This window comes from Echiichthys vipera (genome assembly GCF_963691815.1).
Source record: "Echiichthys vipera genome assembly, chromosome: 20".
Taxonomy (NCBI): domain Eukaryota; kingdom Metazoa; phylum Chordata; class Actinopteri; order Perciformes; family Trachinidae; genus Echiichthys; species Echiichthys vipera.
In genome coordinates this window covers 4378095-4400324 of record NC_139845.1, presented here as the reverse complement: position 1 = coordinate 4400324, position 22230 = coordinate 4378095, and the positions used below count along the sequence as shown (strand labels likewise).

Genomic DNA, 22230 nt, shown 5'->3' with positions numbered 1-22230 from the left:
GTCTATGGGGACTGAACATAAAATACAGATGGACGTAGCCAACGTGACGTCACTCGTTGGCCGTTTACTGAAGTGTCGCTGTTTAAAAATTGGTTGAAAGTTTCCCTTAGCTAATTCTAGCTAGCTAACGTTAGCTTTGTTAGCAGGATGCAAACGAACGCGGATAAGGACATTTTAAGGCGACCATAATGTTGCAATGAACTCATATAAAGTGAAAACACACAGTCAGGGTCAAAGTCCGCATCATTTAACACAGATACCACCTTAAAATAAGTTCGCAGCTATTTTAGCGTACGCAGTGCCGTGTACATGTATTGCTAACGTGTACCCTGTAACTCGCACAGTGACCTGTCAATCTCAACGTAGGCCTGGGACAAAAAAACATTCTAGTCTGTATTTTTAGGTCATATCTCCATGGCAACGCTGAGGGGGGTACATTTTTTTTGTACCAGGCTAGTTTTTAATTTATTAGGTTAAAGTTTATGAATAATTAGGGGCGTGGCCTCTTGAGTGACAGATGGTCCTCACTTCTCCTCGGAGGTAAACGTCAGCCAGATGGACGTATCTCCCTCCCCCCAACGTCACATACATGCCCTTTTTTGGTCAGAGGAGATGAGGCGAGTCAAAGTCTGACAGGATGGCGACTCCCGTAGGTGAGGACGGTTGGGTCAAGTTGAGAGAACGGACCTCAACGGAGACGCTACGTCCATTTTTTATACAGTCTTTGATGGGACTCAGCACACCTACGTAAGAGTCTTGTCCTGGACATCTGGCGGTTATACCAGAACCACAGAAATATCGTCCGTTGCCCCCACAAGCTAAATTGTCCTCAAACCGATGGGTTCAACGATTGGTCTTAAACAAACTAGAACTCAATGAGAACTTCACACAAACACTTGAGGAGGGTTCAAGTAGCTGGTACCACCCGTGCCTTAAACAGATCTCTAATCTCCCGTCATCTACTTCTGCACGGACGGCGTTTAATATTGTCAAGGACCATCCTCGAGTGATGCCGGACAGAGTGGGACTCTGACTCCTATGTGACGTAGTGTCCAACTGTCACTAACAGAGACATGTTTATTCCTCCACACTCACAGTGAGGAAGCGAATGATCCGGGTCATTTCACACACAGAAGTCTAACTTCCCTGACTTCATGCACCACTGCAGCTTTTACAGGAATGAATGAGTCTCACCTACAACGCTGCGTCCAGTTCCTTTTATAAATCCATGTTCATAACCCAGATATCTACAGGAACACTGTCCGATGCCCCCGGGGAGAAGGGACCCCAGTCTTTGCGTTTGAAACAAACTAGAACTCGATGAGAACTTCACACAAACACTTGAAGAGTGTTCAAGTAGCTGGTGCCACCCGTGCCTTAAACAGATCTTTAATCTCCCGTCATCTACTTCTGCACAGACGGCGTTTAATATTGTCAAGGACCATCCTCGAGTGATCCCGGACAGAGTGGGAGTCTTTGGTCTCTCCCTCGGCTCCATCCTGACTGTCCTGTTGGCAGCTGAGAGCCGCGTTATCAAGGCGAGCGACACATGCCACAATACGCTGGAGCTGCTTTTTCTTCAGTCTTGAAGAGACAGTTTCTCAGGCTGCGTCTGCGTGTGTTCTTCCACAGCCTCGTTGTTGCGTTTGCATCAGCGGAAACCACCTCTATCCACGCGGGGCATCCCTCAAAGGACTCTACAGAGTGCTGGTCATGTAGGTATTCTGTTCTTCTGTCCATAACACAAAAACACAGCAGTTAGACTCATGGGAACAATTTTGTGTGAGGCAGGAATTCTCACAAGGTACGCTTGGATGAGGACAGCTTTGAGATCTGGCGAGACATGGGTCTGCCGATAGCTGATGACCTCTCACTGAAAGTGGACGTAAGTACTTTTACTCATTAACGTCTCACACGGAGATATCTGACCTGGAGTCCTTTTTTCTATTTCTACTTTCATTGTAAAGTTATTTCTCTATCGATTCGTCGGTTTTCTTGCTTCACCGTGATTGGCTGAGCTGCTTCAGAGCTGCGAAACCAACGGTGTGACTGGCTGGAAGTGTGTTTTTGAATCTTTATTCCACGTCTCCCAGTTGCTCTACTTAAAATAGATCCACTTGACTCACGCTGGGTTATTTAAATGTGGCTGATTCTCTTTGAGGTGGGGAGGATAAAGTGTCCGGTGTTGTTGGTGAACGGACACGATGACCAGAACTGGTGCACTGTGGAGTCTGCAGAGGACGTGAGTACACACACACACACACACACACACACACACACACACACACACACACACACACAGAGTCGGACAGTAGCCCTGGATGGGAGGTAAATCTGGGCTGAATTGGTGTTCAGCGTCAAGCGCCATGTGTGAACTTTTTAAAGAGATTGGAGCTGTCAGGGACTCTCAGAGCCAATCAAGTGCGTTTTCATTCACAGCAGTAACTGGAGTATGGTCTGAACCAGGTTAAGTGAATAACTTAACCCGAATTTTTTTGATCATGGAGGCGCTTGAATACGCACTTTTTTTTAGCTAATAGGATTCTGTCCTTTAGTTTCGTGTTTACTTAATTTTGTGATATCAGGGAGCTACGCAGACCGCACGTGGCGACAGGATTTACAGCAGGGCGTAAATCGGGTAACCCCTCCCACCTCTGGTAGAATACAGGGATTTCTTAATCCCGTGTGAATTAGCCATTTGTATTACAGACGTCCTGAAGTAAGACTGTTTCACCCCACATTAAACTAGCCCCGTCCGAATATGGCTTTAGTGTGAAAACCACAACAGCTCCCGACAAGTTGTGTAGTTTCAACAGTACAGCAAACTTGACAATTTTGAAAGTTGTCATGAACGGTACTAAGAACAACACAGAGAACTGGGACCCCAAAGGGAAAAGGAGTGAGGTCCAGGTGAAGGTGCAGCTCTCCAGAGCGAGTCCAGTGACGGGAAAGAAACGAACGAACACGATATGATCACAGGTAAAACACGAACGGGTGTTAGGCGAGCAGACCGGGAAACAGGATCACGGGAAACTAAGACAAAAAGAAACAATGAACACCGCAAAACATGGAACAAACTAACTTTCTCTTAGCGCACAAAATGGAGCCAACGAACGAAACACGATACCACGTAGATGATGAGACGATCTGGCGCCGGACGTGTCCAACATCCGGCTTCTGATACTCTTGGGGAGGTGATTAGTGGAACGGAGTACAGCTGGTCCAGAATCACGGCTCCTGTCTCCAGACAGAGGAAGACAAACACAAGAACAAAAGGAAAAGCGAAGGCTGCCAGAACCGGGATCCTGACAAAACTCTTGTAATGGGGAAACTGACTTTGCCGGATGTTGACGTTTCAATACCAAGGTGAATTAATCTGTTTTGATTTGACCTTTGGTGACCTCAGATGGCTCAGATGATGCGTGCAGCGGGGAACGAGCACCTGCTGACCAGAGTTACGTACCCCGGGGCGGGACATCTGATCGAGCCGCCCTACTCGCCTCACTTCAGAGCGACGAACTTTATAAAGGAAGGCACCAAACAGAAAGGTGAGTTCTGCTCAGTATAAGACACTCAGGCTGTTTTGGTTTAATTTTGTCGGTTCAGGTTCAGCGGGGAGGACTTTACAGACGTTTTGAGACGTTCAGAGCATGTTTCTCCCTTCACCTTTAATCAGAGAATCAAAGATTTCTCTCAGTATTTATAAAATTCAGTCATATAAGGATCTCCAGGACAAACAGACGACAGCTCGGCCACTGATAAAACAATATATCTGCAGATTTTGTTCGATATGAACTGGATTTTTCCCTTTCCCCTCTCTTACTCAGAGGTTTCTTTACCTACATATGTAATATTTTCAGGCATCCACCGTGCATGTGTCTGCGTGTCACAGCTAAAAGAAAAACAGCATTAAACAAATAGTTTCAAAGGCAAATCAACAATATTTCAGTGAAGCATCTGTTTTTACGTTGATGTCGTACCACAGATGTTATCGGATAATGTTGCGTTTCAGTGATAATGTTGTGGGGAGGACAAACCAAACCTCACTCAGACGCTCAGGAGGACGATGAAGACGATGTTTTGGTTTTATTTTGTTGGTTCAGGTTCAGCGGAGGGGACTTAACAGACGTTATGAGACGTTCAGAGCACGTTTCTCCCTTCACCTTTTATCAGAGAACCAAAGATTTCTCTCAGTATTTATAAAATTCAGCCATATAAGGATCTCCTGGACAAATTAACTACAGCTTGGCCACTAATAAAAGGTCTTTTAAAGGTCTAGCCTATTTTTATTTATGCTTTTAATGTTAAATTATTATTATAATTATCTGCACTTTAAGGGATTGTACTGTAAAATTTGTTGTACTGGTACAATGAGAATAAAGATGATTCTATTCTATTCAAAACAATATATCTGCAGATTCTCTTTTACATATATCACCCAAGTGTCATTTACAAAATTATAAAAGCTGACATCTGGGGTTTTAAGATCAGAAGCTCATTGGTTATCACATTGTTGTTTTTAATGCAGGCTACTTAAGTTTAGCTATCAAGTCGTACTAAATGCAAAAACATGAATAAATGGTGGCATAAACATGTTAAAATAGCTCAATAACTAAAAAAAATATATGTTTTTTATTTATTTCAGCGGTTTTTATTTCCTTTGACACATTTATTATTATATTTATTCCCAAATGAAGTGTTCTTTATACAGCATCCTCACGTCTCTACAGCAGAGGGTGCTTACACGACACTAATAAAAGTTTAAATCATGGGTGTCAAAGTCAAGGCCCGCGGGCCAGATCCGGCCCGCAATTGAATGATCTTGGCCCCCGGGATGATATTTAATTAGTATTAGAACCGGCCCGCACGCCACAGCCGCCTGCTGGTGTTTTTCACGCACCAAAATACATTACCCACAATGCAACGGTAGCCCAAGAACTCACTGCAGCGCCGCAAGTGAGCCGCCTCGGCTTCATTATTCATCAGCATTCAGGGCAGATGTCAACTTTCAGCCCAATAACTGACTGAGCCGTACAAAAATATTGGATTATTCCTTTAATTATTAAATAAAATACGGTACACTGTGTTAGGTCTTGGTTCAATAGGTTTTATGCAATCATTTTAATATGTTTTAATAAACATTGAACCAGTCCGGCCCTCGGCTTGTAGCAGATTAGTTTTTTTTGGCCCTCTGATGTGTTTGACTTTGACATCCCTGGTTTAAATGCATTAAGAATAGACTGGTCTCACATATCCTTTAATATTTTCCTCCAGCCGTGTGTTGAATTGTGTAACCCTGTGTGTTTCAGTGATATTGTTGTGGGGAGGACAGACCAAACCTCACTCCGACGCTCAGGAAGACTCCTGGAGGAAGATCCTGGTTTTTCTGCAGCAGAATCTGCGAAGCTGAATCTGCGCTCCAGAGTGTGAACAAGTCCGCAAACGACTGACAGTGTTTTTGTTACAAGGTCTTCAATACCTTTATGTTACGTGTCTTTCTTCTGCAGAGAAATGTTATTTCTTTAATAACCAGGTTCGTTCTAAATATAACTCCCTTTAAATATTATCCAGAATGAAGTTTGTTTGTATGGGAACATCATTTCTAACACACATTCAGGATGAACGAACGTTGGTAATTGTAGTTTTTTGACCATGCGTCACACGTCGCACCTTTTAATGCTCAAAAAACTTGGTGTCATTCAACTGTGGTTCAGTTTAAATTCTTTAATAGTTGCTGAGACAGTGTACAACTTCTCCTTCAAGTTCACGTCAGTCAGAGCACATCCGCAGAGGAGTCTCGGCTTCACGTTCAAATACACGCAAAGGCAGAATCCAAACATACAGGGAACGTAGCTCATACGTGCTAATATGCTAAAAGGAGGATTTTCAAGAGTGAAATGTGTTAGCCAGTCCTAAAAGTGCGTTTGACACTGTAGGGTCCAGGGGCCGTATTCACCAAACATCTTAACGCTGAAAGTAGGTCCTGACTTGCTGATTTAGGAGTAACTCTAAATAATAAGAAGTCCCAGCCTGGTCCTGGTCCTGGTCCTGGTCCAGTCCCAGCCTGGTCCTGGTCCTGGTTCTGGTCCAGTCCCAGCCTGGTCAGATGCGTACATGAACTGATGAAGCCTCTTGGATGAGAGGTGAAGCGTCTTCCTAGACAAATAACCAAGTCCAGTTGCTTTTGACTGAAAATGCTTTGGGGATAACGACGACAGCTTCAACAATCCTTTTTTCCTGCAGAACATTTTCTCTTTTCATGTTGTTTCTTTATAGGAAATCAACCTTTTTCATGTAATTTGCTGAAAAGATTCTCTAAATGATATTTGAATGTCATTTTATCAATCCTTCCAGATACCAGGGTATTTATTTATATTCAGTAACTCTCGTGAAGATAAGAACGTTCCTCTCACCACGAATACCTGTAGCTGTTTGTGCATCAACACAAGTTTCAGATCATTCAGTGCAGTTTGCATGAAGTTAAATAATATTATTAATATAAATTACAAAAGAACTGGACCTAGGATTAAACCTTGAGGAACACCCTTTAGTTTAAGCGGACGGTCATCTGCTGCCGGTCATTCAGAAACAATGCACAAGCACTTTTAAAACCAACATTACTGAGAATATGTGAAAGCAATGAATGCTCAACCGTAACAAACGTCTTTGAGAGGTCCACAAAGATGGCAGCGCAGGGTTTTCTCTCATCCAAAGCACAGATAATGTTATTCATAACCATGGTAACGGCCGAAACAGTGAACTCAGAACAGTTTGTGCTGATTGTCTCTTTTAAAAACCCACTTATTTCAAATTGCTTTTCTGTGATTTTGATTATTTCTTATGACGTTTAAGCTCGTTTTGTGTTCTGCTGTTGTTCATTGTGCTTTGTTATTATTTAAATTACTCTCGCCTCCACGTTTGTGCATGGGGATGATGTCTGTAAGTGCATCTTAACAAAAGAAACACACGGTAAAAAAAGTAGTGCTATAATTCAGCTTGGATCATTTGTTCCACCTGAATTCGCAGCTTTACTGTTCAGTTCATTCGCTGCTGCAGTGACACTCAAAAGCACCAACTCACTCAGACTTTGGTAAAAGGCAGGTTTTCAGGTGTAAGTGCACGCGTGTGTGTGTGCGATCGTCGGGTCAGATCAGGGTCAGGATCTGCTCGACCAGTCGGAGAGTCGGTTGGCTGATCGGGTAGTGAGGGGACAGCTTCTCCTCAGCACACGACAGCTTCACACAGTACCTGGAGGGAAGAAACAAAGATCGTTAAAGGAGCGGAGGACTTTAGGTCAAATACTGACATCAACACCGGGCTGATTGCAGCAGCAGCACAAACCTGAACTCCTCTCTGAAGTGGCATCGGAGGTGCTGTGCCAGCTGGCTGTTGTACTGCAGGCAGGCCAGCAGGAGGCGACAGCGCTGGAACAGCAGCACGGACTGAGCTGGACTCAGAATGGACTCCTGCAGGTCTGACAAAACCAGAACCACATGCCGGGCCTGGTAACCAATGAAGGACAGCTGCAGAGAGACGAGTGAGGACTGTCATCAGCTTAACTAAATCATACACTTTTAGCACAGGTTTGAAATATAGAGGCGCTCTTTCAGCTTTAAAGCCTCTGATCTGTGTCTCTGTAGTGAAGGGATCCAGTTTTTGCACCCAGACCCTGAGAGTCCTTAAATATTGTGTATCTGCTCATTGATAAATATGCAATGTTGATCCAAATACTACAGAGGCCCTGAGAGGCAAGTGAAAATTAATTTTATGGTGATTTAAGTCTGATTTCTTTCCTGTTAATGACATAAAGCAATTCTTACATTTCTGGCATTTTTACACTTTTCTTTAGTAATCTTAAAACGCTCCTAATAAGCATATAACACACTTACATGCAAAAGAAATCCACCAGGTGTTGAAACTCTGACCAATCATGATTTGCAGAGCTTCCTGCCTGTCATCATCACTCTTCACTTGCTCATGCTGCGTTCAAGTCCCATGGGAAGTCGGAATTTTTGGACCTCCAACTAGGCAAAGTGCACTGTAATGCCTGTCAAAGTGGAACCTCCTACTAGTGAGTTCACGGTAGGTCGATCTCCCTTGAATTCGATACAAAAATTGGGACTTCCCATGGCACTTGAACGCAGCATTTCTCTCACTGTATGTTTCAGGGGAGGAGGGAGCGTCAGAGGTCAGGCAGGGGGGAAGAGGGTGGGACTTTGGAGGGAGGCGCTGTGAGGCATGCAACAAAGGTAAGAATTGCTTTAAGAAAAAGTCCGTCTGTTAAGTTTTGGAATTTTTTTGTGTTTGTTGTAACGCTCATTTCCGCCACACGAGGGCCCCACTGCCCAATCTTCTAAATAACGTGTATTTTATTAGATTCAGGGCTGAAAAACCCCAAAACATTGGTTCAAATTTTGAACAGTCCCAGTTTGATGATTTTAGCCGACACATCCGGTGTTGCCAGCGAACGTCTCTGCTGAACAGAGTGACGGTGAGGAAGTTTACCAGGTGAGGATGAGGCTGCAGGACTCGGAGGATCCAGCCGACAGACAGGAAGTTGTGGGCAGAGGAACATCTGCTCGCCTGAAACACAGAAGAGTTTAATGAAGTGTGGAGTCACACGCTGAACGTAAATAGGTTTTTTTACACTTGTAATAGAAATAGAGGTGAATTTGATTGTTATAAACAGAGAAAATTGATGTCTCTAGATTTTGATGCTCGTCTATTTGCTGTGTTATGATGATACAGGTGCTTGCACTGTCCAAAAAGGATGAAAAAGAAACCTATTTCATTAATTTTGTCTCACATACATAAAGTATATTATACTGCACGGACAAGTGACTTTTGCTTCTGCACATGTGAAAGGTAAATTCCAGTGCCTCAAAAAGTAAAAGTCGAGCCCTGAATGAGAGTATTATATTAGCAGTGTTAATGCTCAAGCTTTCCACTTAAAGGGAAGATTCACTGTAAATTTATGTACTTTATTTATTTATGTATGCAACGCTAAAGTTATGTCACTCACCTCGCTGCCTAAAAGCAGCAGCTCAAAGAGCAGAGAGCAGGCGGCGTCCAGATACTCAGCTAGTAACGCCTGAAGCAGACAGAGAAGGACAGTTTTTAAAAAAGATCATCTCATCTTCAGCCTCTTATCCGGGGTCGGGTTGTTGGGGGCTGCAGCTTTAGCAGGGGACCCCAAACTTCCCTTTCCCGGGCCACATTAACCAGCTCTAACTGGGGGATCCTGAGGCGTTCCCAGGCCAGTGTGGAGATCTAATCTCTCCACCTGGTCCTGGGTCTTCCCCGAGGCCTCCTCCCAGCTGGACGTGCCTGGAACACCTCCCTAGGGAGGCGCCCAGGGTTCATCCTTACCAGATGATCCTGAACCACCTCAACTGGCTCCTTTCAACGCAAAGGAGCAGCGGCTCTACTCCGAGTTCCTCACGGATGCTGAACTTCTCCCCCTCTCTCTAAGGGAGACTCCAGCCCCCCTCCTGAGGAAACACATTTGGGCTGCTTGTACCCGCGACCTGGTTCTTTGGGTCCTGACCCAGCTTTCATGACCACAGGTGAGGGTAGGAACAAAGAGCAAGAGCTTTGCCTAAAAGGTGAAATAAATAAATACTAATGTTGATGTGAGAGGAGGGCAGCTCACCTCACAGTCAGCCAGAGGTCTTTGCTCCTGTGTTTGCAGCTCGGCGTCACAAATCAAGGCCAGCAGCATCCTGGAGGCCAGAGCGCCTCTGCAGGAGAGAAAACACCGCTTTTTAAGAAGGAGCAAGATTTATCTATTTAAGTTTAGAGGATGAAGTATTCAAACAGGCAGAGGACAGGGGGGGTGCTTACCTTTTGGCAGAGAGCAGGCTGAGTCTTGCCGGTTCCACCTCCGTCTCTCTGAACATGACGGCGAGCGTCTGCACGATCACGGTGCTCAGTCTGAACAGAAGCATCGAGCGGCTGTTAAAGTCAGTCTTTATTCAAAATATACAACATATAATACTTTGTCTGGACCAATAAGGCTTATTTTATTAACTTAATTAATTAATACTCAAAGCGACTTTAGAACGCAACATTTTTGCACATTTTCCTACAAATCACACATCGTTTTAAAACCACTGCTGACTGTTTTTGAAGCATGCCGTAGTGTAAATAATCTCATTTTCCCAGACACGCCCCCATCATATCGTAATATAATATATTTAATAACGTCTGAAGGCTCAATATGTAGGAAGGTACTGAAGAATAATGTCCTGCTAAAACCTGGATTTACACCTTTGATGAAGGTGACAAAATGTGAAATCTTTGTATAAATCAATGAAATGTAACACTCATACGTCTGTATGCATACATTTAGTGTTTGCTCAGTTGACAAACAGGAAGACAGATTATGAAACATTATGAGCACACACACACACACACGCACACACACCTAAAGCCTCCTTCCTTCTTAAAACAGCCATAAGTGTGTTGTGTAAAAACAAAGCAGCTTATTTCCTGCTTGTATTAAAAGTCCCTGAAGCTTACAGGAGCTGATCTGCTGTGTGGACTCCACGGAGGCTCCCACAGCCGTGCAGAGACTCCTCCAGAGTCTGAACCAGGAACACACACACCTCGCCGGACTGAAACACAACAGAGAAGATCCTCACACACACACAAATCTCTACTCATGTCTGTTCAGCCTTTGGGAGGGCATCTGGTACCAACTAGAGATGAGTCTTGACTTCAACCTCACGATACACAAGTTATTAAATATTCGAATCATCCCATGGTTTTGAGACATCAGATATATCGTGCACTGCGATAAAAGTGGGCGGTCACTGTTGAGCTCACTTATAATGAATAATGTGAAGGAGGGTCCTCAGGGTCCTCGTAAGTACAGAAGTACAGTTGTGTGTTTGAAGCTCTCACCCTCCAGAAGAGTCGGCGCAGTGTGACGTTACGGTGAGCAGCCGTTCTCAGCTCCTGCAGCAGCAGGTACACACTCTCCACGCTGATCCCCTCCTGCAGGAGCTCAGAGCTCAGCTGACCAAACAGGTGAGCTGTCCGCTCCCAGCTACACACACACACACACACACACACAGGTCATTAATAATGGTTCTGCCTGTTCCAGTCCTGCACTGAATCACAACAAAGTTCTGTTACCTGATGGCAGGAAGTCCCTTTCCAGGAGAGTTAGACGAGACCCTGCAGCGCCTTCTGTAGAGCGGGTCTAACAATAGCGTGGACCTCTGAACACACACACACACACACACACACACACACACACACACACACACACACACACACACACACACACACACACACACACACACACACACACACACACACACACACACACACACACACACACACACCAACATATTAATATATAATAAGCATCTATCCATATACAGTATAGCTATATAACAGAGTCATCCCTCACATTGGGACTCCTTGTGCATCCTCACTCACAATAATGAAGCTGCTCCATGAGCTCTGCAGATGGAGGTAAAGTCTGGACGTATTCGAGATGGCGTACAGGTGCAGCTCCGCCTCCCTCTCCTCTCCGCTGCTCGCACAGTCTCTTCTCAACAAGCGAGACAGAACCGACCCGATCCTCCTCGGGACCTGGACCACAACAAAGAGCCGTCATCCTCTGCGCCATTTTGACTCCCTAAATTATTTAAATCAGCTTTCAGGAGGTGTAAGGCGGTCTGTACCTGTCCGGTGTCAGGGAGGTTCAGTCTGGAAGTCGGGGGCGACAGAGGGGAGGTGGGGGATGCCGTGAGGGAGTAGAGGGAGGACGATGTGGAAGGAGGGTGCGGGGCCTTCGGGAGGTCCAGAGTCTCCGGGTTTGGACAGGAGGCAGACCGTGTGGACTTTAAAAGATGAAGCTCCTCTGACCCCCTTTCTCTGGAATAAACAAGAAAGAGATGAACTTTATTAACGTAGCATATGCGAACAGACATTTGGATTTTTCATAGTAGGAAATCACTAATAAAATGTCAGTGTCCCTTTAAGACATGAGAAATACCAGAAACGGAGACGTCTAACTGTAATGTTGCCTTCATGTACACTGGTTTATTACTGGTGTAGGTGCGCTAGTAGTAAAAAAATGATCCTATAACAAAGGGTCGACCGTAAGTGACGCGGCTTAGAACAAGAACAACAAAAAAAGGAAATAAATTCAAAATAGTGTATAATAGAGTGCAGCCTAAAATAACATGACAACATGCCAATATCACATTGGCTTTAGTGCAACAGGACGGACGGGACAAAATTCAACACATCCTACAAAAACAACCATGATTATTGATGATTAGGATGATTATTCACATGCCCAGCAGTCAAAGAGCAACATTATGATTTCATTTGGAGTAGTGTCCACCTGATGATGTCCAATATTCTCTCTTTTAGGTCTGTTTTTGGTCCCCACCGACTCCTGAAGGAAATATTCAAACATCATTTCCCTTCCGAGCACAAACGCGTCTTGAACGTCAGAGAAACCCAAAGCTTTAGAGAAAAAAAGGTTTTGGTTTGGTGATGTACTTCAGGGAGACAAGCACACGATTCTACGTCACCTGGTTTCCTTCTTTGCTCCAGATGTAATTTCTATAGTAATATGTGGAATAAATACAAATTACAGAAGTAGGGAGGCACTGTGAGACATGCAAGAAAGGTTAGAATTGCTTTAATAAAGGCGTAAGATGGGGTCGGCCTCTTGCTCACTGCGCAGAGCCTGAAACCCGTATAGGCTCCTTGGCAGCGGCTCGGGTTCGACTATGACCTAGTCCTTTGCGGTGTGACATCCCCTCTCTCTTAACCATTACCTGTCACTCGTCAGCTGCTATAAAACAAAAAGAAAGAAAGAAAAGCACCAAAAAAGTCCCAGAAAAACAAGACCCAAGTCTCATAAAAACGTCAGTAAAAGTAACTGGAGCAAAATACAGAATGTCACTGCCTTGATCAGCACCTAAGCCCTGGGAGTGCATTCAAACCCTCAAACGACCAACTGTGAAACCATACAACCGCCCTGAGTTGTCTGATGAACGCAAGTCATAACTAGAAGGGCACTAAGCGAAGTAAACACGATTATTTCCTGTTCCATCTCAAAGGACATGAACGCATCGTCAGCTTAGTAAAGAACCGCAAACTGCTTCAGCGTCCCCAAAGATCCATCAATACTTCCTAGAGCGTGTGTTTAATGACCTCCCCGGGGCGAACGACACCGAGAGACAGATAAGCATGAGACGGCATTTACATCACACACACACCCCCGCACACACACACACACACACACACAAAGACAGACACACAGACACAGACACAGACACAGACACACACACACACACACACACACACACACACACACACACACACACACACACACACACACACACACACACACACACACACAAGCTTTAAAGCAGCATGGCATTTTTTGTAACCTGGCAACAAGTCAGTGTTCAAGGACAGTAAATGTGATCGCACTTCCTCTCGTCTCTCCGCGGTCCACAAACTGTTTCCTGACGCACAAACACCGAGGAGTTAAAGACATAAAGAACAGGACGTTAAGATTAGGAACGAGTCATGACAGAATAATGTTTATTCACGTAAAAAGTCTGATGAAGGTGAATGACACAAAGTCCTCTAATTTCCACATCGTAACGAAAAGCCGGGAGAATTAACTGAACGATTAAAATCCATCAGAATATCACACATTTGCTGGTTCATCTTCAGTTTTGTCCGTCGTATAAGATAGGGATTTAAATACCTTTGGTTGGATAAAACCAGATGAGGGCTCTGGGAACGTATGATGCACATCTGTGGCTTTTTGCAAATTAATCAATAATGAAAATAAGCGTTAGTCGCAGCACTAAATGTCAAATGTATTCTGCCGTTCGTATGCTTTTAATAGGAAACGTTCTGCTTTTTAAGATTAAAATCCAACCATTTAAACCAAACATTTCCAGACTTTATCATCACATTGTTTCATTTCAAATATTAAAAGTTTACATGAATCACTGTGTCGCAGACGAAACTCCAGATTAAGACTTTTAAGCAGTAGATCCAAATTCAAGCATATTCTTTTTTTAATCTTTTTGAACATGTTAAAAAAATAATAATACAAACTAAATAAAGCAAATGAGCCGTAAAAAGGAAAGAAAATCGAGCAAATGGGATCCTCAGCGATAAATACACGACTCAAATAATATAGTTCAAGTTCAAAGGGACAGGAAGTAGTTAAAAAATGTTCTGATCGTAAAACCTCTTATTTATTTAATTATTTATAATTGTTAATCATAACGAAAGTAAAATTTCAGTTTGAATCAGTCGGTATGTGATATTTGGCTCGTGGGTTACAACAAATCACAGCAAAACAGTAACAAAGACAACATTGACATTAACAGTAAAAATAAAGCATTTTCCCAAACTCCCACGACTTTGTGCGAACCCTGTTTTAAGTCTGTTTCTGGATCAAATAAATACATTTGGACTCAAAGCTGAATGCAGAGAAGCAAACCTCTGTTAAAACTGTCTGTTAATCATGGTATTTCCTCAGTGAACAAAGGCAATAAGCACATTTTCTTATTTATTTTTAATCATTTATTCATGTTTTTCTATATGAAACGTGTCCCAACTGGTCGTTTTACATGCGTATATTGTGTTATTAAAGTCTATTTTTGTGTTATTGTGGTAGAACCAAAGGCAACTTTTCCCACTGCAGACAATAAAGTTCTTGTCTTCGTATAAGCAGCTTGAATCTGAGGTCTGTCTCTTTGTTAAATAACGCATGAGCCACCTGAGACACTGAAGAGGATCCCTACAGAGACAGGCAGCTTTCACTTCACACATCACAACCGAATCTAGAGGAAGACATTTAAACTTTTTGCCATAAGTTTTGTTATTGTACCGTCACCACACAGACACACAGACGTGAACGCAGGTATGTACGCTCCTGCAGTGTAACCCTCCTTCTCTTTTGTCGCCCTGCAGATAAAAACATCCGTAAAGGTTTTTACAGCTTAAAGAGTTTGTCTGTCTCCGTGACTCCCAGACACAATCCGTACCGCGCACTTCGGACACGCAGGAGGGGGGGGGGGGGGGATGCTAAATGAAGACACAAAGGTGCAGCGTGAAGGGCAGCGGAGAATCTCAAGTGTCAAGTGATCGTGAGGATTAAAGTTTAAAGGACGCAGTGTTTGATACTCGGACGGTTAGAAAGTAAAAGCAACCACAGCCTCAGTCTCGGGCTCCATACAGGAGTATCATCTGACACACCAGACAGTGTGTGTGTGTGTGTGTGTGTGTGTGTGTGTATGTGTGTGTGTGTGTGTGTGTGTGTGTGAAATGCTCACCTCTGTGCAGGATATCCTGTCAGGGAAATAAAAGACACAGGGTGGTTAGAGTTACGCTTAAAGGCATCAGGGGAAGTAAACAAAGAAACAAAAGGGCTGGACGTTACGGACAAAATCCTTTCACATCTCGATATAAACCACAACTTGTTTCTGGTAATTCCATAAATAAATTATAGTAAAACAAACATTTTTGTATACTCCTGTGTGAATTTAATACATTTAGTGTAAAATTAGCGAAACGTGCAAGGATCAGAATGTAAAGCGGGGTCAAAATGACGTCTTTAATATCGCTGTAACGCAGTTCGTCATTGGGCTAAAAAGGTACAGAAAAATATAATTATATAAAAATAAAATAAAAATAATAAGTTTGCACAGATTTCTACAATTCTGTGCTTTACTGTCAAACTAGGGTGCTGTGTGTACATTGAGTAAAAAAAAATCAACAAACAATGACGCTAAATAAAAATAATAAATCTAATTGAATAAGAATATGTACATTCTGCTGCCGTAAATGCAACAATTTATAGGTATTTTAAAGGCAAATAAAAATAAAAATATGTGCAATGTTACTATAGTAAGTAGTAAAAGAAAGTATGTGAAATATATATATTACAATACAATGTACAATGGTTTAAATAATTGTGCTGAGATTTAAATAAAATATTGTGAAACGCATAAAATGATGCACCAGCCCTGAGATTAGTGTTAGGGTAAAGCTGCCCCCTCGTCGTGTCATTATCAGCCCGTTATTCAAACCCGGCGTGCTGCTGTGCGAGGCCATGATGTGATATAAATGTGTTCTTACTAAATCATCTTTTTACCTTCTACGGAGTGTGTTGTTGTTGGGCAGTGGCTGGGTCTGCGAGGGGGCGGGGCCGCAGGAGGAAGTCCCACCCTCCGGTCTCTCCTCAGCCAATCGCGGCTCCTGGCGGCGGGCCTGTCGGTGACGTAGGTGACTCGGATGTGCTGGCAGAGCTCCCGGTCCTTCCCCTGGAGGAAATCTGGGAGGTCATTGACCTGAAGAGATGAAACCGACTTAAGAGCGAATGTTCAGCATCTCAACACTTTTGAACAGGCAGATAAAGATATTCACGCTGAAGCAGTGAGTTTAATTAATATTTAATTAAATAAAAAAGTCAAATTTAGCTAAAAAATGTAATACATTAATGAGTATAGGACAATATAAAAATAAAGAATGTTATATATTTCTATGTTATCTGTTTAGATAGTTATTTGTTCATATATTATAAAGATATATTAAATACATCCTTTTATTAATTCCTTTATTTATATCACTATTTATAAAAACATAATAATATCAATAAACATTTAAATAAATTAATTGATAAAAGGAATTACAAAAGAAATAAAAAAAGAGAAATATACTGTATATAGATATATTGGTTTCTTTTAGATATTTATGGATTTTTTAAATCCATAAATTAAACAAAAATATTTTTTTATTTAATTCTGTTCTTTATATATTTAATTTTGTTTCATTTTTGATTTTGTTTATTCCTACATTTATTCAGTTAGATTTATTTTTGTATTATTCCGTATTTTTATTACTTTATACTTTTACCTATTTCCTTTTTATTGACACATTAATTTATTTTGATATATGTTTAAACCGTTCTGTGTTTTTTATTTATTTCCTTTTGTTTCTTTAGATTCAGTTTATACATTTAGAATAATTCCTTCATTTTTATGTATTTTTTATTACTTAATACTTTAACTTATTTCCTCTTTTTTATTTACAAATTATTTTATTTTGATATTTTTTCTGCACTTCTTTCTCCTGCTAAGACAATTAATAGTCCGAACATATGAATATTTATTTAAAATAATCCCAAGCCCCTTTATTGTCTGAGAGACCTGAAGTGGATGACTCCAGAGATGTTTTAGTGTCAGTGCGGCTGAAGTCACGGACAATAATCTGACGGTTTAATGGAGCGGGATTAAGAATTTAAACCTTTGACCTCTGACCTTTGTGACATAACAAGGAAGTCATTAGAGGCGTACTCTGCTCCACACACGCTCGTTATGCAGTGTAACGTCGCATTAATCTATTTACAGCCGCTGGGAGTCGAGTCTGGGTCATTGTGTTCATTTCATGGTTAAGTCTTCGACAAAAGTCTCGAATATTTCTCCCAAAAAATCATAATACACACAAATGTGTACATGCACATATATGCACGTACATATCTGCAACAGTAATCGCATTCATCATGATATAAATATTAAAATAAGGAGTGAGAAGAAGTTAAACTTGTAAACTCCCACCCCTTATCCTTCTTTATAACTTACAACACAAATATAAATGAGCTTCCTAGCCCGACAGATCTCTTATATATAAAAAAGAAAAAAAATTATAAATATATATTTATATTCAATTCAATTCAATTCAAAAACCTTTATTTGTCCCCGGGGGGCAATTCAGGGCACACAGAGCAGCAAATAATGTCAGTGCAACTATACAAAAACATTTTAACCTATCAAGAATAAAGTGTAAAAGAAGAATAAGTGTCAGGATGTTAGTGTGTTAGTGCAGGTTAGAATCCAGTCACAACATATATATATATTTGCATATGATTTCCTCAACGCACAATAAAGTAACACACACACATAGCTGTACGTGTGTTTACCAATAAATGAATACGTGATTCAGAAACACACAGAGAGATACAGAGGAAAGATATCCACCCCCATACTTTACAGTACACCCTATCACACCATTCATTCATTCATTCATCTTCAACCGCTTGTCCCTGTCGGGGTCGCGCGGGGGGCTGGAGCCGATCCCAGCTGACATTGGGCGTGAGGCGGGGTCCACCCTGGACAGGACGCCAGTCTATCACAGGGCACATAGAGACGAACAAAGACAGACAACCATTCACACCTACGGGTGATTTTAACCCATTATAGCACTTAGTGGTCCTGAGTCACTTTGATTGGACAGGGAGGGGTTTTATTTGCGTTGCGTGTCCCAGAAATAAAACCTTTTGAATTTAACTGGTTAACTGAGAAAGGAGAATCCCTGACAAGCGGCTAAATATTTAGACTTCCTTTCACTTTAGGTGTTTAACGGGAAAAATAGATTATTAGTGTAATGATAACGGGGTCGTTAGGGCCGTCCAACACATACAAAGAAAATAATCATTTATATTATTATTGATGTTGTTATATTAATATTAAGAAAAAGATCAAACTAAACAGTTAATTTGATCCTGTTTGAGTCATTTACTAAGTTTCAGCTGTGGATAAACTTTTTTTTATACTAAAAACCTTCTGGTTTCAATTTGTTCTAAACTTTTTAGCAACTAAATAATGAATTAAATACATAAATCATTATATTAATAGTTACACACTAACCAATTGAGTAACTGTTGGAGCAAATTGGCTGATTTCCTCTGTTTGATATTTATAATATTATTCAATAAAACAGGTAATTTAAAGACATCACTGTCATCTTACAACTAAACAAACATTCATTTATCTTTTTGTAATTGAAACAATCTATTTCCATTTCATTCAGTTATTTATTTTTATTTATTTATTTTGTTTTATTGATGAAGCTTTTCGTTGATTGGATAAAAAGATAAATCGATATTGAAAATAATCACAAGTTGCAGCACTAAATACACACTGTATATCATAATATATATTATTAACAGTTGCGGTTAATTAATAGCATTAGTTGCAGTCCCAGCTGATTATAAATTAATCCTGCTGCATGAGGCTTTATATTTTATTTACACCTGTGCCACCACCGGAGGCTGCAGCACCAACATATCAGGTCCCCTAAGAGGGCGGTTAGAAGAGAGAAAATGCAATTATCTGATGCTTTTAACAGATAATTATCATGTGTGTAATGTCCTTCACAGAGTTGGTTCAGCCAGGAGAAAAAGTACAATATATATACATAAAACCTGTAAATCATCTGTAATCTGAAGAGTTAAATTGGGATCAAACAGCTGCAAGATGTTGGTTAAAACTCACACAATGTGACCTTCAGCTAATTTCATTTGCTTTTATCACAGTTAGAGCTGCAATGTATTATTATTTTCATTATCTGTTAATCCAACCATTATTTTCTTGATTATTCTTCTACAAATTGGCATATAATGGTGAACAATTTCCAGACTCATGTTTAAGATGTTCAGTTTACTATCAAATAAGACCAATAACAACTGTTTATTGGCTAAATTTATAAGTTGGAACTAGCGAAAGTTAAAAAATATAATATATATATATATATATTAATCATTAGAGCCCATGGACGATATTGGCCCCTCGCAGACATATCAGTGTTTATCGTTTAAATTGGTTTAAAAAATAGACGTTTTGATGCATTGTAACTGTTTTCTTAAATTGCGTTTTAACAGGATATTGTGCCCACTGATTTTGACTTTAGTCTCAATAAATAAATAAATAAATACTAAAATAAATTAAATAATAAATGAGTAAATGGGACCTCCTACCTCATTATCTCATGGACACAGAAAATGCATAAATAAATACATGTAGGTGAACAAATGTAGAAATAAATGTAAAGTGTTTATTTATTTATTCATTCCTACATTTATTTATTTATGCATTTGTTTATTTAATTCTGTTTTTATTTCTACATTTATTTATGCATTTATATATTTCTGTATTCATTTATGCATTTGTTTTTTTATTCCTGTATTTATTTATTTCTGTATTTATTTATGCATCTGTTTTTTATTTATACATTTATTTACTTATTTTATTTATTAATTCATACATTTATTTCTGTATTTATTTATTTATACACGTATTTATTCATACATGTATTTACTAATTTCATTTATTAATTCATACATTTATTTCTGTATTTATTTATTTATACACGTATTTATTCATACATGTATTTACTAATTTCATTTATTAATTCATACATTTATTTATGAATTTGTTCATTTATTTACTTATTTATTGAGACTTAAGTCGTGTTTAGTCGTGCCCTGAAAAAGGCAGTTTGTCACTAACATTCATTAGTTATCACCATGACAACCTAGCAACTTTAGCTTTATGAGGACGGTTAATTTTCCACCAAATGTCTATTTTTTAATTTAAGATTAACGGAGAATGACGTGAAACTTCGCCGGTTATTTCCCCATCAACCCACTGACCGGTTAATTGCGTTGTTTCAGTTGTAGCCACAAAATCAAAACCGTTTTGATGAAAATAAATTAAAAAAATAAAAGTACTTCTGTTAAAACTCACCAACTCGATGTCACGCACGCGCCTGAAGCTGAAGGCTTCGGTGAGCGTGCGCGGCGGGTACTCGGTGATGTACACGCGCTCGTCGCTCAGCACCGCGTGCATATACACCTTATTAACGGTCTCTGATTTCACCACGCACGGTTCGTAGGCTCGGATCCGCTCGTACACCGTCCGCTCGGTGTTCCGCTTCAGGAAGGAGTCCAGCTTGATGTTCCTGCGGGAGAGGAGGGCACCGGAGCCGGTCCGAGCCATGATGATGACGACGGCGGCAACCGGAGGAGCAGTTAGTGGCAACTTTGAGACGTTATCCTCCACTTCGGTGCGAGGTATGTGACCCGGTGTCCCTTTCCATCCGTTAGGTTTGAACTCCACGTCGATAGAAAGCACCGGGCAGGTGGTAAAAGTACCGGGCAGGTGGTAAAAGTACCGGGCAGGTGGTAAAAGTACCGGGAAGGTGGTGCCGCTCCTCCCGTCCCGTTAACGGCTAACGGTTAACGGTTAACGGTCACTGACTGAGCACTGAGCAGGTAAACCGCCGCTCTCGCTCTATCAGCATACAGCTCTCTGATTGGTCCGCGCAGTGATGGGGACGCTGCTGATTGGCTAGGCGATAAGGGGTAATTTCCTAGTTAAAGCAGCTCTGTACTGTGAGTTTTACAGCCATTTTACACCAAAATACATGCATATAAAGATGTTTTTATTCACTTATTTGGAAGTCTACATGCCTGGTATAAAACCAGGGTATAGAAACAGTAAATTATTATTATTAAAGTATTGTTATGCATTATTTTGTTGTGTTAAAAGCAGCATATGGAGGACCAAACATGACTTAAGTCTTAAAATGTTTTTATTCATTTATTTGAAAGTCTACATGCCTGGTATAAAACCAGGGTATAGAAACAGTAAATTATTAGTATTAAAGTATAGTTATGCTTTATTTTGTTGTGTTAAAAGCAGTATATGGAGGACCAAACATGACTTAAGTCTTAAAATGTTTTTATTCATTTATTTAAAAGTCTACATGCATGATATAAAACCAGGGTGTGGAAAAAGTAAATTGTTATATTTTTATGCTTTATTTTGTTGTTGTTAAAAGTAGTCTCTGGAGGAGTAAACATGACTTAAGTCTCAATAAATAAATAAATACAGGAATAAATAATTAAATGTATAACTACAAAAATAAATAAATGATGAAATAAATTAATATATATATATAAGTGCATGAATGAATATATAAATAAACAAATACACTAATAAATACATGAATAAATAAATGCTTTACATTTATTCCTACATTTTTGTTCACCTACATTTATTTATTTCTGTATTTATTTGTCCATATGTAAATGAGGTAGGAGGTCCCATTTATTCATATCATAGTGTAAGTTTCAATCCATAAATAAATAAACAAATACATGAATAAATAGTTAAATTAATACAGGGATAAATAAATGCTGAAATAAATTAATGAAGAAATTAATGCATGAATGAATATATACTATATATAATATTATATAGTCCTATATAGTATATAATAGTCCTCCATAATAAAGGGGCATTGTTCCAAGCCACAAGATGTCGCTTTTTGAAAGCCCGAAGTTTCATTCATCACCAGTGAAAAGTAAGATGAGTGTTGTTGCAGCTT

General features: G+C 40.5%; 2 protein-coding genes across 2 annotated transcripts in view; one reads left to right on the top strand and one right to left on the bottom strand.

The window, feature by feature from the left end:
- Nucleotides 1-5410, top strand: part of LOC310962558 (peroxisomal succinyl-coenzyme A thioesterase-like) — a gene marked incomplete at both ends in the record, with an annotated part of 7034 nt that extends 1624 nt beyond the window's left edge. The window contains 6 exons of the mRNA XM_083935062.1: nt 1419-1538; nt 1633-1715; nt 1792-1885; nt 2162-2242; nt 3407-3548; nt 5310-5410. Coding sequence (XP_083791188.1) covers nt 1419-1538; nt 1633-1715; nt 1792-1885; nt 2162-2242; nt 3407-3548; nt 5310-5410 — 621 coding nt within the window. The remainder of the gene's footprint in view (nt 1-1418; nt 1539-1632; nt 1716-1791; nt 1886-2161; nt 2243-3406; nt 3549-5309) is intronic.
- A 1735-nt stretch (nt 5411-7145) lies between these two features.
- cUnh12orf56 (chromosome Un C12orf56 homolog) lies at nt 7146-20837 on the bottom strand (the record flags this gene model as incomplete). The annotated part of the gene is made up of 14 exons (XM_083935061.1): nt 7146-7248; nt 7342-7523; nt 8506-8583; nt 9023-9097; nt 9653-9740; nt 9844-9933; nt 10522-10616; nt 10906-11050; nt 11140-11225; nt 11449-11598; nt 11697-11889; nt 15336-15351; nt 16157-16352; nt 20586-20837. The coding sequence occupies 14 exons, from the start codon at nt 20835-20837 to the stop codon at nt 7146-7148; spliced, it is 1749 nt and encodes a 582-aa protein (XP_083791187.1).
- Between the last annotated feature and the right edge of the window lie 1393 nt (nt 20838-22230).